At 37.1% G+C, this 16,594-nt stretch overlaps 3 protein-coding genes, 1 long non-coding RNA gene and 1 other non-coding gene across 6 annotated transcripts; 2 read left to right on the top strand and 3 right to left on the bottom strand.

The window, feature by feature from the left end:
* Positions 1–172: 172 nt before the first annotated feature.
* Positions 173–3,533, top strand: LOC125194380 (uncharacterized). 2 transcript variants are annotated; one of them, XM_048092565.2, is made up of 8 exons: positions 175–1,075; positions 1,169–1,956; positions 2,026–2,233; positions 2,303–2,467; positions 2,541–2,714; positions 2,807–2,965; positions 3,041–3,154; positions 3,236–3,533. In XM_048092565.2, exons 1-8 carry the CDS (start codon positions 524–526, stop codon positions 3,467–3,469), a joined length of 2,394 nt encoding a protein of 797 aa, XP_047948522.2. In that variant the 5' UTR covers positions 175–523; the 3' UTR covers positions 3,470–3,533. The 2 variants fall into 2 exon arrangements, with proteins under 2 accessions (XP_047948521.2, XP_047948522.2); XM_048092564.2 differs by having other exon boundaries at positions 173–1,075; positions 2,807–3,154.
* A 59-nt stretch (positions 3,534–3,592) lies between these two features.
* Positions 3,593–4,992, bottom strand: LOC125194382 (P-loop containing nucleoside triphosphate hydrolases superfamily protein). Its single transcript, XM_048092566.2, has 4 exons — positions 4,604–4,992; positions 4,375–4,515; positions 4,054–4,230; positions 3,593–3,936 (listed from the first exon to the last, which is right to left on the bottom strand). The coding sequence occupies exons 1-4, from the start codon at positions 4,925–4,927 to the stop codon at positions 3,787–3,789; spliced, it is 792 nt and encodes a 263-aa protein (XP_047948523.2). The 5' UTR covers positions 4,928–4,992; the 3' UTR covers positions 3,593–3,786.
* Positions 4,993–8,540: 3,548 nt separating this feature from the next.
* Positions 8,541–10,478, bottom strand: LOC148927480 (uncharacterized). The gene is made up of 2 exons (XR_016129060.1): positions 10,420–10,478; positions 8,541–8,960 (listed from the first exon to the last, which is right to left on the bottom strand). It is a non-coding gene; the product is annotated as an uncharacterized LOC148927480 (long non-coding RNA).
* A 2,989-nt stretch (positions 10,479–13,467) lies between these two features.
* LOC125196417 (uncharacterized) lies at positions 13,468–15,109 on the bottom strand. The gene is made up of 6 exons (XM_048094925.2): positions 14,845–15,109; positions 14,699–14,776; positions 14,545–14,620; positions 14,397–14,470; positions 14,244–14,314; positions 13,468–13,674 (listed from the first exon to the last, which is right to left on the bottom strand). The coding sequence occupies exons 1-6, from the start codon at positions 14,887–14,889 to the stop codon at positions 13,632–13,634; spliced, it is 387 nt and encodes a 128-aa protein (XP_047950882.2). The 5' UTR covers positions 14,890–15,109; the 3' UTR covers positions 13,468–13,631.
* An 817-nt stretch (positions 15,110–15,926) lies between these two features.
* On the top strand, positions 15,927–16,225 carry LOC148927479 (signal recognition particle RNA). Its single transcript, XR_016130044.1, has one exon.
* Positions 16,226–16,594: the final 369 nt, after the last annotated feature.

Genomic DNA, 16,594 nt, shown 5'->3' with positions numbered 1-16,594 from the left:
GTTTAGTGATTTTATGGGAGACAAATGCTAAGTGTGATTACTAATGAGACAAAATATTTACTGTAAATTGGCACATCTTTTGATATGGTTATCACATGCTTGCACAATTACTCCATTCTTGTTTTTTTAATCAACATATGTACAAACAAAACCACATTCTTCAGCTTCACCTTATGTTTACCTCACTCAACCCCTCTCTCTCTCTCTCTGTTGTTTATATGAGTTTGAGTGGTCGAGTTCTCACTGTTATCTCATTTTCTTTCTCCTTTTTAAATGGTATTGCTACATTTGTGCCATTACTAACTGCACCATTTTCTGTTACTCTCTTACAATTATCTATATTTATTTTTCGATTTTGAAGTTTTAACCGTTTAAGGTTTAGTTTATGCGTCTTCATCTCCACGGATCAATGTGGCATTGCTTTCATCTTTAGTAATGTAATTCATTCTAGCTAGCTACAATTGTGCAATAAAAATCACTTCTTTGAAATTGTGATTGTGTGCACATTGGTTTGATGTAAGAAATGGTTTTAGGTGTGAGTATGAAAACTGAGAAAAGCCCTTCGATTGAGGTTGACTACGTTGTTCACATAGTGGAGGTGAAGCCATGGCCTCCTTCTCAGTCTCTGAGAAGATTAGGCTCTGTTGTGATTCACTGGGAGCATAGTGATGGGAGCTGTGGCTTCACCAATCAAGCTGTGCCTGGAAATGGAAGAATTGAATTCAATGAATGTTTCGGAGTTAGGGAAAATGGGGATTCTTGCATTGAGTTTAATCTCTATGAGCCAAGATGGGACAAGGGTTTGAAAGGGCAGCTGCTGGCAAGTGTAGTTCTTGATTTGGGTGCTTATGGTGTTGTTGAGAAAGGTTTGAGCATTACCACTCCCATTCATTGCAAGAGGACTTACAGGAATGCTGCTCAACCTCTTCTTTTCCTCAAAATCGAAGCGGCCTCCTCCTTGCTGAGAGAGTCTGTTTCTTCATTGATGAGTGAGGAATATGCAGAAGAAGCATCATCTACTACTGATCATGATCAATCTTCCCCAAATGCCGCTTCCTCGGCTTTAAACCAGAAGGTACATTGCTTGCTATGTATGATCACCTTTTCTCTATTCACAGCTTTACTTGTTTCATTTGTAATGTACTAGTTCACAAATTGTTATATGCAGATTGCAGTGAATGGTAGTGCAAAAGTTGGCAAAAAGGAGCAGGCCACTGAATCCTCCTCGTCCGTGGATTTGTCGTCTGATATTGAATGGATATCGAGAAGGATTGGATCTCACAGTTCTGCAGTGAAAGAAGCAGACAAAAGCCTGAGCTCCAATCACAGGGAAGAAGAGGGGATTGTTGCAGCTGGTAAAAGGGATGCGAAAATCCGGATTACCTCTGAGGCATCGATGATAAAACAAAATTCTGGATGTGGTTCATCTACTAGTGCAGAGGAACTGCTTGTGGATGGAAGAACAAACTCTCCACCTCTAAACAAAAGCCATGTAAAACGAGTGGAAGACGAAGAGGAAGAGGAACAATTCGAGAATGAGGTGCGAAACATATATCCTCAAGTGGAAATGCACAAGGGAGTGACATTGGAAAATGGTGTGGCTTCTTCAACCAGAAGAAACCATCACGTAACAGGCTCGATAAGCAGTGAGCGCAAGGTATGTAGAATGGAAACAAGGAACCTTGTTTCAGAAGGGAGAATTCAGCAATTGGAAAACAGAATAAAGATTTTGGAGGGAGAATTGAGGGAAGCAGCCGCCCTTGAGGTGAGCCTTTACTCGGTCGTTGCAGAACATGGAAGTTCCATGAGTAAAGTCCATGCTCCAGCGCGGCGCCTCTCAAGGCTATATTTCAATGCCAGTAAGCAGAACCCAAAATCAGGGAGAGAAAGTGCTTCTGAAAGTATTGTGTCTGGATTAGTTTTAGCTGCCAAAGCATGTGGTAATGATGTTCCAAGGTATGCCTTTCATCATTCAATACCTTCCTTATTTGCCCTCATGTTGATGTGTGTATGTTTTGTATATAGATTGACTTTCTGGCTGTCCAATGCCATAGTACTAAGAGCGATGATCAGCAAGTCGTTTGGGGACAGTACGATCCAGATGCGTAATTCTGGAAAGAAGAAATCATCAGCAGTTGCAAGGAGAGGGGGTGAGAAGGAGAATCTGGTGGATGCACTGGAAAAGGCACAAGGATGGATATTTTCCAGAATCATAGAGTCACTGTGGTGGCAGGTATCGTACGAACGTTGTTGCTGGCTTTTCACTGAATGAAACCAATCTCACTAAGCTCTCTGTGTGTAGACTTTTACACCACACATGCAGTGTGGTGGTAATGGAACAAGGCAGCAGCAAGGGAACTTCTCTGTCAAACTGTGGAAGAAGGCTTTCAAGGATGCGTGCGAGAGGATATGCCCTGTTCGAGGTGGAGGACATGATTGTGGCTGTTTACCTATTCTCTCCAAACTGGTACTCCACTTTACTTGTCAATATATACTCCATTGACATCAAAGCTAGAATTTGACATGATGATGATGATTAGATTATGGAGCAACTGGTCGCGCGCTTAGATGTGGCTATGTTCAATGCCATCCTTCGAGAATCAGCCGATGAAATTCCAACTAATCCTCTAGCAGACCCTATCACTGATGCTAATGTGCTTCCAGTTCCACCTGGAAAACCTAGCTTTGGTGCCGGCGCACAACTCAAAAATGCGGTACGAATACAACAACTGAGATAGATATATGGATATTTCATTGTTCTTTCTGTTCTTGCACGTACGATACTGAATCTCTGATGCTACAACAGATTGGGAATTGGTCGAGGTGGCTGACTGATCTGTTTGGGATGGACGGCGATGACAAGGACGAGGCAAGATCACCAAAACCTTTCAGTCTGCTAAACGCGCTCAGCGACCTAATGATGCTTCCCAAGGATATGCTATTGACCCCATCCATTAGAAAAGAGGTTCTCATTCTTTTGCTTTGCCTTGCTTTACTTTGTTCATTCATTTCTTCTGATTATATCGATTGGCCACTTCAGGTCTGTCCTACATTCGGCCTACCACTGCTCACCCGGATTCTCAACTCTTTCATCCCGGATGAGTTTTGCCCCGACCCCGTTCCTGCAGCTCTTCTTCAAGCTCTCAGTACACAGGTCTTTTTATTATTTTCTTTGCATTTTTACTTGACATATTCATCATCAAATTCTGATGGTTGTATTACTACCTGAGTATAGGATTTGGAACAAGACTCGTTAGTGAACCTTCCGTGTGAGGCAGCACCTATCGTGTATCAACCACCATCACCTGCTACTGTCTTGGCCGGTCGTTCTGAGCTCAACAAATCACAGACAAGCGACGACGAGCTCGACCAGCTCAACTCACCTCTCAAATCCCTCACCCTCCGGTCGTCAGTCAGAACCCCAAGTTGCGTTAGGTATCAACTGCTTCGGCAAGTATGGAAAGAATAGCCACTGTACTGTACAAACACCCCAATATTTGCAAGGTCTTAAATCTTTGTTGTTGCTTCTGCCACCAATAGAGAGAGGCTTTGTAGTAGCAAATTCATCTCAATTTCCTTCAACAACAAAGAGTTTCAAATATCATCATATATTCTATATAATATAATGCCGAACAAAGTTTGCACTAATTTCTCTATTACAAATATCTTGAAACAACAAAACCAAAAAGTAAAAAAGAAAAGCAGGCACATAGCTTTTCATCTCTATCACAAAATTGCATGAGCTTGACAAAAAAAAATATTCAAGATGTCGACAAATGGCCAAAATTAGGCAGTCAACTTGTGGGATGAATTGGGAGCCATGTGCTGCAGCTGCAATGCAGCCAAAAGGCCTTCCCACGTATCTGCAGGAGCACCTGCCACTTGGAAGTTCACAAGCTTCTTCTGTTGCTTGTAGTATTCTTCTACAGGCTTCATCTGCCACAAAAAAAACCAACCCCATTTTACTTACTAAAGATTTCATTTTTAAAACTCTGCAGAAAATCAAGCTCTAAATATTCACCACCAATCAATATCTAGAGGTGAAGGATGTACCTGTTCCGCATACATGGCAAGTTTCTCCTTCAAAATGCAGTCAGAGTTGGCCATGGGATTTAACTCTTGAGAAGGCAAATACATGCCATTGTCTAAACTTGTCTTCTTTACCACAAAACCTTCCTTGCACTTGAGATTCAGTACCATATCTATATCCGCAATTTGATCCAATATCTCCTGCAAAGCTTAATAATTTGAGACCCCTTTACACATTAGAACAACAAAATCTTTTTCTGAATTTCTAATTAGACTACTTCGATGCAAAAGGCTATAATTTGATAAGGAGAGAATGATACTGAGACAAGGAGGGGAAGAACTGACAGCTTGAATGGCGGTTCGAGGAATTCCGTCCAAAATGAAGCCGGTTTCACCTCTGCAATACCCTTCCTCTAGCCTTTTCGATAAAAGCCCAAATATCACATCTTCTGGAACTAATTTTCCTTGGTTCACTGCGTTTGCAATCTAGTTCAACACCAAAAATCATCAATTTTAAAAAAATAGCTTCAATCGACAAATACAAGGGCGAAAACAACAAGGAGAGGAATGAAACCATTTTATAGAGAGGCGAATTAGGGTTGAGCTCCTGGCGAACGAGAGATCCCATGGATATGTGAGGCACGTGGAGAAGCTTGGAGAGGCGTTGTGCGTACACGTGTCGGCGAACCAAAGGATCGCCCATGATCACCCACTGCACGCCTCTCCCCGGCGTCTCCCAGCCGTCGGATTCCTCCATTCCTCGGCGGTGCGGCTCATCGGCATCGTAAGAGTAGTAATAATCGTAATCGAGCTGAGCGGCAGCTGATCCGTAACCGCGGCGCAGCGGAGAAGAGAGGCGCGCAGCTAATGCACCGAGGCGGCGCGTGAGCAATGACATGGTGGCGAGGGTTCCCGAGAAATGGTAAACGGAGAAAACACAAAGGCAGCTAAAGAGGGTTTGTGGAGGGCACGATTTGGGGTTTTAGAGCAATCCCCGATTTTCATTTGCCACTGATTTCATCCCAATATTACATCTTCTGCCACCGTCCCACCTTTTGGGAGAGGGACCATACTTTTGAGAAATTGATTTAGGTTAAAAAAACTCATAAATAACATATACTCCCTCCGTTTCCTCATAGTTGCGTCATTTTTCCATTTTAGGGAATTTCATCATAGTTGAGTCATTTCCATATATGGTAACTTTTTTCTCTTTCTTACTTTACTCTCTCCTATTTTCTTCTCTCTACTTTATTCTCTCTACCTTTTTCTCTTTCTTACTTTTTTATCTATTTATTTAACACATTCAACATTCATTTGTTAAACTCTGTGCCCAAAAATTTCGCCTCAACTATGAGGGAACGGAGGAAGTAGTACTCTTAGGGAAGTGATCACTTGCTAACTCATCATTTAATTGCTAAATACAACTAATTTAAGATTATAGGATTTTAGAAATCTTGTGGTCTACAATTTTCCATGTGTAATTTTTATTTTTATTAATTAAATAAAAAAGATAAAAAAAACTATCGAATTAGGGTTTTGGATGATAATGTCAATATAGTGTTTTGAAAAAAATATAAACACAATGCTTTGAGAATGTCAACACAATGCTTTGAGAATGTTAACACATTGCTTATATTGACATTTTTCATGTATTATATTGACATATTTTATATATCATATTGACATTTGTTGCTATACGAAAAAATTAAAAAATTTTGAATTTTTTTTTAAAATTTTGACATCGAAACATATGCAAGTGAGATCTCGTTAGAATCCCTATGAAATTATCTTTAGTTTGATATATGTTGTACGAAAAAATAATTTAAATCGAGAAAGTTATATGCGTTTTTAAGTTATGGGATATTTTTCAAAATTTATTTACAACTAATTTGTTGTAAATTGACCTTAATACCCCTATTGACGTTTTTTGTTGATTGTATTAATATTTCAAGGTTGATGATCTAGACCCTTAATTTGAATATCTAATAGCTATTATTTAGTTGTAGTTAGCAATTAAGTATTGAGTTAGTAATATAACACCCCCTAGTACTCATATATTCCCTTTGTCCATCAAAAAAAGAGTTTAATTTGTAGAAATCATTGAGTTTTTAAAAAAAAATTTGTCCAAAATAATAGTCCCATTTATAGATGGTATGAGTTTTAACAAAAAATTACTAGTAAGTAAGATAAATGTAAAAAAAAGTAGGTAAAATATGAGAAATATGGGAAAAAAAATAGTAGGTAAAAATATAGGAGATAAACTTTCTATTCCTAAAATGACAAAATATGACTATTTTTCATGGACGTAGGGAGTATGAAATTGAAAAAAAAAAGAATAAAAAAATAAGTAAATAAAAAAGATATGGAGAAAAGTGGGTAAAATATGAAAAGGTGAAGAAAAAGTTAGTAAAATATAATAGAGAAATTTTTTTATTTTTAGAAATGTACTCCCTCCGTCACATGTACTTGCGCTATTCCATTTCGGCTCGTTTCAAACTACTTACATCATTTCTAGTTTAAGTTATAACTAATGTATTTAATTAATATGTTAGATTAAGTTAAGAGCCCCTTATTAAGTTATGTTTCATTACACTTAAAATTCTTATTTAATTATACTAAAAAATAATCCCAAATTTACAGTCTAAATTGAAAAGTGCGAGTAACATGAGAGGGAGGGAGTAATTATTTTTCACGGGCATATCAAAATGCAAAATTAGACTATTTTTAATAGAACTAAGTTATTTAAATGAAATAAATACAAGTTGTGGGCATAAATGAAATGAAAGAAAGTTGTAGTGCTATAAATAAAAATTGGAACATCAGATTGAGATTTAAAAACGCATGTGAGGGTAGTTCGGGAAAGAGAGGGTATATGTGGTTGGATGGGGGACACGTGGAATCGAGATTCTCGCTTCCTAGTTAAAGATGGGTGGTGCTTTATCGCATCCGACGGTTGTGGGCGTATCCACTTTGCGTGGACATTGTTCAAGTCAATATGAATTTGTTACTAAAATTTAAAACATGAAAGGCTTTTATTCAAAAGATGTTTTCAAATATATAGATAATAAAATAAAGATCTAGTAATAGTTTATACAATTCCACATAATGATTTCATTGATCATCATTTATCTTTAATAATTCTATAAATAATATTTTTTTTATACAAATAATTCTATTATGATATGTTATGGAGTATATATATATTTATAATTCTTGCATTTTATAAGCTCTTACAAAATTTGAACTCCAAAATTGTTACTATGTTCTTTAAAATAAACGTACCCAAACATTCTTAATTGCATGCATTTAAAATTATTTTAATATATAGTGAACTTTAAAATTAACTTTTGAAAAGTAGTGTTTATACCTTTTACGCAATGACTCTTTGTTTTTATGAAATCTCTTTCTTTAATTAGTTCCACTCTAAATATCATTTATTTTATATTATCAATTTAACTAAATGTGTGTCAAATTCTATAAACTAGGCTGCTACATTCAGATCCGAACACGAGCTACATCCATTAAAACTCGATATAATATGAGTTGACTCAACACCTAGACTTAGTATATTAAAATAATGTTTCGAGTTTGTATGGTGTATGCATAGATACTCCAACATGTTTACACTCTTAACCCTAATTAGATGAAATAACATTAAATATAATAATTTTATAATTAAATATTGAAAATATATAGTACAAACAAGTCTAAGGTTTCTACATTATAGGCCGAGTAGTGGAATATGCCATCACAATAGGTTATTCTACCAACCCCTTGCAGATGAAAAACATCTTCATGACATAAATAAGATTTAGTTACCTATCGTGAAGGTTGCAATGATAGTCCGAAAGTTTTTTCTCACCTAATAAAATTGACGACGTTAGTATGGTATATCAATTAACAAGATAGTTAAATCTTTATTGCTATCTCCTAAAATATATTACTCCCTTCGTCTCAAGAAAGATGACCCATTTCTTGGGTGGCATGGAAATTTATACACATTTATTTTGTGTGTTAAGTGGAACGAGTAAAGTAAGAAAAAAAGAATAAAGTAGAGATAAATGTGTTTCTATTTTTAGTAATGTGTCATCTTGGTTATGACAAATTAAAAAGGAAAGTGAGTCATCTTGAGCGGGACGGAGAGAATATATTTATTAGAAAGTTAGTAGTATTTCTTAATCGTTGTTAAATGTCATTTAATCAGACGCTACTTTGACCTATTCAATACAGTAGCAATCCCAGCATCACTAGATACTTCATCATTATCCATAATATTAGGATTTTTGGATTGCAAAAAGTCTGCACCTTTTGATAGATCAAAGTAATATATAATCAAGGTTAAATATATTAATTAAGAAATGTTGATGATCGAGACATTCGTCTTTCAATAGATAGCAATAAAGACGTACTCTTATCTTTTTGTAAAATCGGTTCAGTGTTATACCATGCTAATATTGTCCTATTTGATTAAAGCTTGGTAATATACAGATTGACACTTGAAGCATACGTGATAGATATTCAAGGCTAGTTTATTACGATAGTAATTTGTAAAACTAAGATATGGATAAGGTTTATTACAAAAACAAGGGAGGTGAGGATAGATAAATAAATGGTGATGGGGGCTTAATCGTCAGCGCCGCCTGCACCCACCATCTCCGCCGCGGACTTCATGGCTCTCTCTCTCCCATCCCCCAAACTACGAAAACTGCCCCCTTTCATCTCCCTATCCGAATCCAATTCATTCCCCCTTTTCAACCGGACACCCCTTCGCCTCCCCTCATGCCCTCTTCCTATCCTTTCCAACTCTAACTTTTCCTCCTCCACGGATGCTCTGCTTTACGTCTGTCGTTGTGCCTCTGAAGCTGGAGACATAGGAATCTCCGATTTCGACGACCACGAATCCCCCCACACTCACTTTCCTGACAATGTTCCTGATGTTGGAACATATATACTAAAAAACATTTTTCGAGTTTTTGAATTTGATAAATTGCTTGTATATTGTAAACACTCTTCATTTAATGAGAATAATAAATGTTTTCTTCATACTGTGTATTTTACTTTAATGGGTATTGACCGTATTTAATTATATATTAAATTATATAATTAAAGCGCCGGAAAGTAAAATCAGTCTAAGTCTTCTACATTGAAGGTTGGGTCGTGGAACAGGTCATCACAGTAGGTGGCCCAACCGGTACCTTGTAGAAGTAAAACTTTTTCACGACCTAGATTGGCTTTGGCTACCTATCGTGAAAGGTTGCAGTGTCCATCCGAAAAGTCGTCTTTACCTTGAGAATGACTAGTGACACTGGTGTGGTATAGCATTGAATGGATCTAAAGTATAGACACGTCTTTGTTGCTATCTACTGTAAGACGATGTCTTGGAGATTTAATATTTCCTAATCTTTGTAATAATATAGGACACACGTTATTTAATCATACGCTGCTTTGACTTATCAATAGGTGCGGGTTTTTCGTAACCCAATATTCCTGATATCTTGGGTAGTAGTAATTAATAACTAGTATGGTGTCAGTTTTATTATTACATTGAATCGTGTGCCTGCGTGGTTTGACTATATCCCCAAGAGGTGTTCGAGAGAAGTTCTATTATTCGGAAACCCGGCCGGTTTGGATTTAATCCAAGAATAAATAGAAAAGGAAAAGTATATTTTAATATACATCTCGTACTAGACAAACTCTTGGAAATAAAAAGATATTAATTAATTTAAAGTCTATAGCAGACTACAAATTAATTAATGGATATAGAAAGTCTTAGACACGGGAAATAATATATTAAAGAGGTTAATCCGGATTGCTTGTAATCACGGATTGGATGGGCGATCAATATTTCTTCTATAGTGGCACAAGAAATATTCCATTGGCCTTATATTAAATTATGGGTTATAATTTAATTAGTAAAGAAGGTCCAATGGGGAAGGCCCAATCCAAGCCCATAGATCCCTAACCTAGCCCATCATAAACTCTATAAATAAGAATGTAAGGAGATGAGACAAATGTTATCACAAACCCTAGCCTCCACACTTGGCTTTCTTGTCTTCTCCTTCAAGATTCTTATAATTTCTTAGAGATTCCTCCCACAAGGAATTTAGATCTATAGAGTTAAGGGTCATAGGTTAGAAGATCTTTGGTCTTGCATTCACAATCAAGCTTCAAGATCTACGCGTGGAGAAGTAGCAAGCCACTTCGATTCTTTGGAGAATCATTGTTGTAAGTATTCAACAACATAATTTAAATTAAATTATGTGATTAATTGCGCAATTATATGTTTCTACATGTTCAAGCATGAAATTGAATCGACCCACATAATCACCTAAATAGATTCTTATATGAATTTATTTGTTTTGCATTTTCCGCTGCGATTATCCCCAACACCTGACACGTGGCACGTCCTTGGCCTCGGCCAAGCTATGGTATTCTTTCCTTTTCCCTACTGTAAATGACATTACTCATTCAGCTCAACACTTAGCCATTTTAGATGAGGGATAGATTTAAGGCTGTATTAAATCTAGGCCATTGAGAGTGTTTTAGATAGATTGAATCTTGACTGTTGGATCAACTAATAAGTTGACCATCTTTTAGCTTTACTCTTTTAGTCGAGAACTAGGGCTAATCAATTGTAATTCTTCTTCCACATTTTACTCTCAGCCAAGAAATAAAATCCCCAAATATTCTCTCATCTCTCTTCTTGAATTTCTTCTGCAAATTATTGATTCCAGTTGTTAACAACTGGCGCCGTCTGTGGGAACCGAACAATCGGAGTTGATTGTGTTCTATTTTAGTTTTGGAATCGAATTCGCAGAGGAGAATGGCGGCAAGGCTCGAAGCCGAGAAGTTCACCGGGAAAAATGACTTCGGTCTATGGCGGATGAAGATGCGCGCGATGCTCATTCAACAAGGGTTGTCGGCGGCGCTTGAGACGAAGAAAGAGAAGGAGACGGCCGCGGTGGATCTTGATGCGAAAGCGGTGGCAAAGCGAGCTGAAATTGCAGCAAAAGCACAGTGTGGTGGTGCTATGCCTTGGTGACAAGGTGCTTAGGGAGGTCGCCAAAGAAACCACGGCGGCCGGAATCCTTAAGAAGCTGGAGAGTCTGTACTTAACGAAATCCCTCGCCAATCGATTATGCATGAAGCAGCGAGTGTACTCATACAAGTTCTTGAAAGAAAAGGGGATCCTCGAGCAGTTGGAGGATTTCAACAAAGCAATAGATGATCTAGAAAACATCGATGTGACGATTGGCGATGAGGACAAGGCAATACTTCTTCTCAATGGTCTACCCAAATCTTATGATCAGCTTCGAGATGCAATAATGTATGGGAGAGAAGGAACTGTCACCTTCTTGGAAGTGCAATCTGCACTAAGGGCAAAGGAGTTGCAGAATTCTGGCTCAAGAAGTGTTGATCCTACTTCAGAGAGCCTGAATATTAAGGGTTTCAAGGGCAAGAAACCCTTCAAGAAGAAATTTGAAGTTCCTAAATCTTCTGGGAGTGATCAGAAGGAAAGTAGAGTATGTTTTTACTGCAAGAAGCTTGGGCATTTAAAGAAGGATTGTTTCGGGTGGAAAAGGAAGCAAGCCACATCTGGAAATCAAGGTACAAATACTTCTGTTTGTATTGAATCAAGTAGTGCAGTTGAGGTTTTGAATATAATGGAAACTATTGATGGGGCATCTTGGATCAGAAAAGAGCTAGATCCCTTAATATTTAAAGTTAATCTATACTTTGTCTCATAATGGAGATCTCTCTTTTTTACTTGTGGTCACCTCAAACTTATCTCATGCTGCTGGTCATGTCAACTGTTGATAAATTTCTCTGTTTTATCTTCCTAGGAACATCCATATTTTGCGATACTTATTATTTTATCCTGACTCTTATTTTCAGTTCTTCAATTTTAAATCACTAACTCTGTTAATAACTATGAAATCACTCTCTCTAATGATACCAGGGTACGTCTTCAAGAGTAAACTATGATTCATGCTTGGCTATCTTGATGTCCAAAACAAGTATTTTAGTTGTTGAAGGATACTTATTCGAATTTCCAGACACAATCAAAACAATTGCCAGGGCATGTGAGGAGGCCCGCAAATGTGGAGCTCTAGTTGCCATTACAGCATCAGATGTCAGCTGCATTGAGAGACATTATGATGACTTCTGGTAAATATTTTGCCACATAGCTAACTGTATAGCATATCCTCATTGGTCTGAGGTTTGTCTGAATTATAATATGTCACCTGAGATTTATTTTGGATGTTGGTTTCTTGTCAAATTAGAGACTAACTACTATTTTGAAAATACTAATCCTTCAAAACATTTGAAAGATATTGATGGCTCTATTTGGGTGTTGACGATAGGGTAATTTTATGTAGAACAAATTCAAGGAATTTGTTGTTTGCTCATTTTAGTTTGTATCTGTTTGTCAGGGACATCATGGAAAATTACGCAGACATAATCTTTGCCAACAGTGATGAAGCCAGGACTTTGTGTCATTTTTCCTCGAAAGAAAGCCCCATCTCGGCCACTAGGTACCTGAGCCATTTTGTTCCGTTTGTTTCAGTGACAGACGGCCCTAGAGGCTCTTACGTTGGTGTGAAGGGAGAATCTGTTTACATACCTCCAAATCCTTGCGTGGCAGTGGACACTTGTGGGGCTGGGGATGCCTATGCATCTGGCATATTGTATGGTTTGTCGCGTGGTGTATCTGATTCGAGAAGTATTGGTACATTAGCTTCAAAGGTCGCATCTGTAGTTGTTGCACAGCAAGGAACTCGGTTAGGGGTAGAAGATGCTGCAAAGTTGGCTGAGTCATTTGCATTACATTGCCAGAGTAAGAGCTAAGCTAGGTGGTCTGATGTCAGTCCTGATCAAATTTCCGGCTTTTGGTCTTTTGTATTAACCAAAGGAAAAATCTGTTTCGTGCCAATTCTTTGATCCATTGAACAATTTTAGCCGTTTATAGTTATACCACTGTAATTAGATGACTTATTATTCTTGTGCTTTGAGAAAGATATGTAGCAGTTTATCTCCAAGTATCAGAATGGTGCTAGTGTTTTAGCAAGCCCCAACTCTTTTTGTTTAATAAATGTTATTAATTGCTTAGTTGAAAGGTGGCCTGTGACAAGTGGGGAATCAATTCTATCAGCACAAGAACAAAAATTGCTTAATAATCCCAGCAATCAACAACACACGAATCAGATTCAAGTTCCTTCCCCCTTTACTTGAAAGAGACTATCACACTGTATAACTAGTAGAATTCGATTCGAATGCAGTAAATTGATCTTGCATGGTACGTGTAGTTAATTTTGCTACATATGGTTCAACGTGCATCGGCCTTGTTAGTTTAATGTTTTCATTTTCCTCTCGTCATGCCTAAACTGACATATGTGCCTCTGTTATTAAACAATGGACAAAGAGCGGACGAAGAAATACCACAAGATTAGGCCTACATAACTAGTATGAAAACGAAATGATGTTTTTGAACCTGTTTTCTGCACTACTTTACTTAACAATATGATACAAATAATTGTCTCATCTCTGAATGTTGACAGACATGGAGAGGGGTGAAGAAATAAAATGACTCCCTCCAAACCTCAATTTTCCTTTAAATCATTGAGTTCCATTAGTGCCTGTGACCTGCACCATCAACAAAAGTAAACACAAACCACTTACAGTTTTCATCAACAAGAAATGCCAAGCTGCAAAATGTAAACATAAATTACAAATTACGACAGAAAATTCATTATTGTTACAATTACTGTCTCTTGGCTCTTTGCTCACTTATGGGGACGAAGGAACTATGTAAGAGGTGGATCACATGAAATGCACAGCCAACAGCCATCATTATCAAATCACAGCAAACTTACGAAAGTGAATGAACAGTATTGTCTTGCACATATATTTGCAAGACCATCATAATACACTACTACAACTACTGCAATAGGCAGCACATCAAAGGAAGATGAGCACATATTAGTCTAGCTGAGAAATAAATGGATTCAACTTATCTGAAGCTTTCCCCCTTTCATATTCATTTCACTCATTCTATAGTAGTTTAGTCACCAGTAAATGTAATAGTATAGATGGCGGTGGTTAAACACTTTGGTATACCAACCACTGTAAGACCTTACAAGACTAGTTCATAATATAGTTGAGAAGAAAATCAAAATCTAAAGTCTAAAACAGTTAATCATGCTCATGCTTACCATTTTGATGTTTGGGTCATACCAAGACCATTACAAGTGAGTATCATTCCTTTGAATCTAGCTAAATATTCCTACAAAGGGAGAGGCCGATCAGAAGTATGAGCAAAGAAGCATCAAAGATTGGCAACAATAGCAAAGCCACAAAATACTAACCCATAGAGTGTACTTGTCGATCTCATAATTTCCATTCAAATCATATTCAAGTCTCTTATCTGGATCACTCAACACTGAATGAATTGTGAGGAAAGTTGATTAATTCCATTGGTGCAAAAACAAGGCAACAAAAATGCAGATAAAATACCAGAATAAGCTTCATTAATATCTTGAAATATAGAGGTGGCAGCAGCATCACCCTTGTGCTTGTCAGGATGCCACTTCTGCAAATGAAGAAGGTGAATTAGAAGAAGAGATGGAAGAGATTGGGTTCAAATAAGATGAAAGAAGTGGAAAGCAACCAAAGCGAGCTTGCGGTAATTGAGGCGGATGTTGTTGTCAGTTGCATCATAATCGAGTTGTAAGATCTTGTAGTAATCCTGAAACAAAATGATGGGAAAGTGTGAAGTGGAAAGGAAGAGAGAAGAAAAGAAGCAAACCAACCAACCTTGTAAGTAGGCGTACGGGGGTTGACATTGGAATTGGAGTCCATAAGAAGGTAGATTAGATGAAGAAAGATTCATAATTTCGTTTCATGGAAGGAAAAGATTGAATTTTGAATTTGGGGATTTCTGGTTTTCGTGGAGCTTTAATCGCCACAACCGGGTTTCCGATATTTGGAATTAAGATATTGATTGATGACGTCAAAATTCAAATGGATATGGATCGGAGAAGAAGAACATAGGATGCATAATGCATTGCTTCTTCACTCACAACACCCATCAACAATATATATATATATATATATATATATATATATATACATTTCAATTTTACCATATTCACAATTCCTATTCCATTTTCTATACTTCACCTTCTCTATTTTTGACCAAAATTGTTTCAACCTCTGGCGTCTCATCTGCTTACGGTTCTTTGCTATAATCATTGCTAATTGGTCTTCAAAATTAGACCTTTTTTAAATTTTTATAAATTTATATACATTAAATATTTTTCATTTAAACCCAGACCAGCCCGAAACCCTAAATCCAAGCCCATTAGAAGTTCAATTGGGCTCAAGTCCGACTCATTCTAAATAAAATTCACTATCATTAACACTATAAAATACTTTAAATATTTATATAGTAATTTTAATAGTAGTGGTATAAATTATTTATATTGGAAGATAAAAATAATTATTCGTATGCCTCACGGATCACTAGCTAATGAAGATTCCAGAGTAATTAGTAAAACCGTGGTTTTTAATTTTGAACCCTTGTTTTGAGAAAAAAAATTTAAATGTAACAACTGAATGAGAAAACCAATAACAATCCCTTTTTCGTAAATGAGCAAATATAAAAACTCCATCATAGTAATTCACCCACTTAAATAACGAGATCAATGAAACAGAAACTGGAATTTCCAATTATGATTATTAAGACATCAAGCATAATTGAGCCTCTCAAATGTTAATAATATGACATGCTTTATTCACTAAATTAGCAACTTCAAAGTTTCTTGTTTATCATCCCACGTCGATATCATAACATAAATTGGTGCAATATATAAATGAGTCAAATGTATAGTTAAGTCGCCGAGCCGTGTAACGATGACTTATAACCCGAGTGGGGGCATTAAATTGATTGGATATTGGCCCAAACCAACTGGTTGGGCATTGTGGTGCTTATTCTGGCCTGCCCGTTCCAAGCTAGGAGTTGGGCCACGGGTTTGTGCGAAGGCATAGGCTTCTTGGCCCGTAGAGTGGAGGGCACCGCGTTAGGCTGGTTTAACAGAGCAACGACTACTTCCCGCTTGGCAGTGGAAGGATAACATGCCGGTGTGTCGCTTGCCTATTTAAGTCAGATGTGTTGGCCCAATTAAACATCAATTTTTTGTTTCATACTCATTGGCCATATATATTTAATGTATAGAGATATAGTTATAATTATATTTTGATATAAATATTTTAATATATATCGTATTCCCACAACGGAATCGTCGATTGATCAACAAAGCAATATCAGAGATTGTGCCACGTTGTTCGGTTTTCTTGCCATTGGTGTTACTGTTTTTGCTTGTTTTAGACTGATTATGTTGTTTGTGATAATTGGTATATTTTGTTGTTCGGTTTGGTGTTTTGCTTCTATTTCCTGCTTGGGCATTAGCAGTATAACTCTTAACTGCTTGTCACGAACTTTGCTTGCTATATGTTGGCTCGAACAATTTTCTCTTAATAGAAAACAATGGGTACGTGTTGGAAA

The sequence above is a fragment of the Salvia hispanica genome, chromosome 4, assembly GCF_029641045.1.
Source record: "Salvia hispanica isolate PSC_SH4W2 chromosome 4, Shi_PSC_v1, whole genome shotgun sequence".
NCBI lineage: Eukaryota > Viridiplantae > Streptophyta > Magnoliopsida > Lamiales > Lamiaceae > Salvia > Salvia hispanica.
Note: the sequence above shows the minus strand (reverse complement) of the source record. Positions and strands in the feature narration are given on the sequence as shown.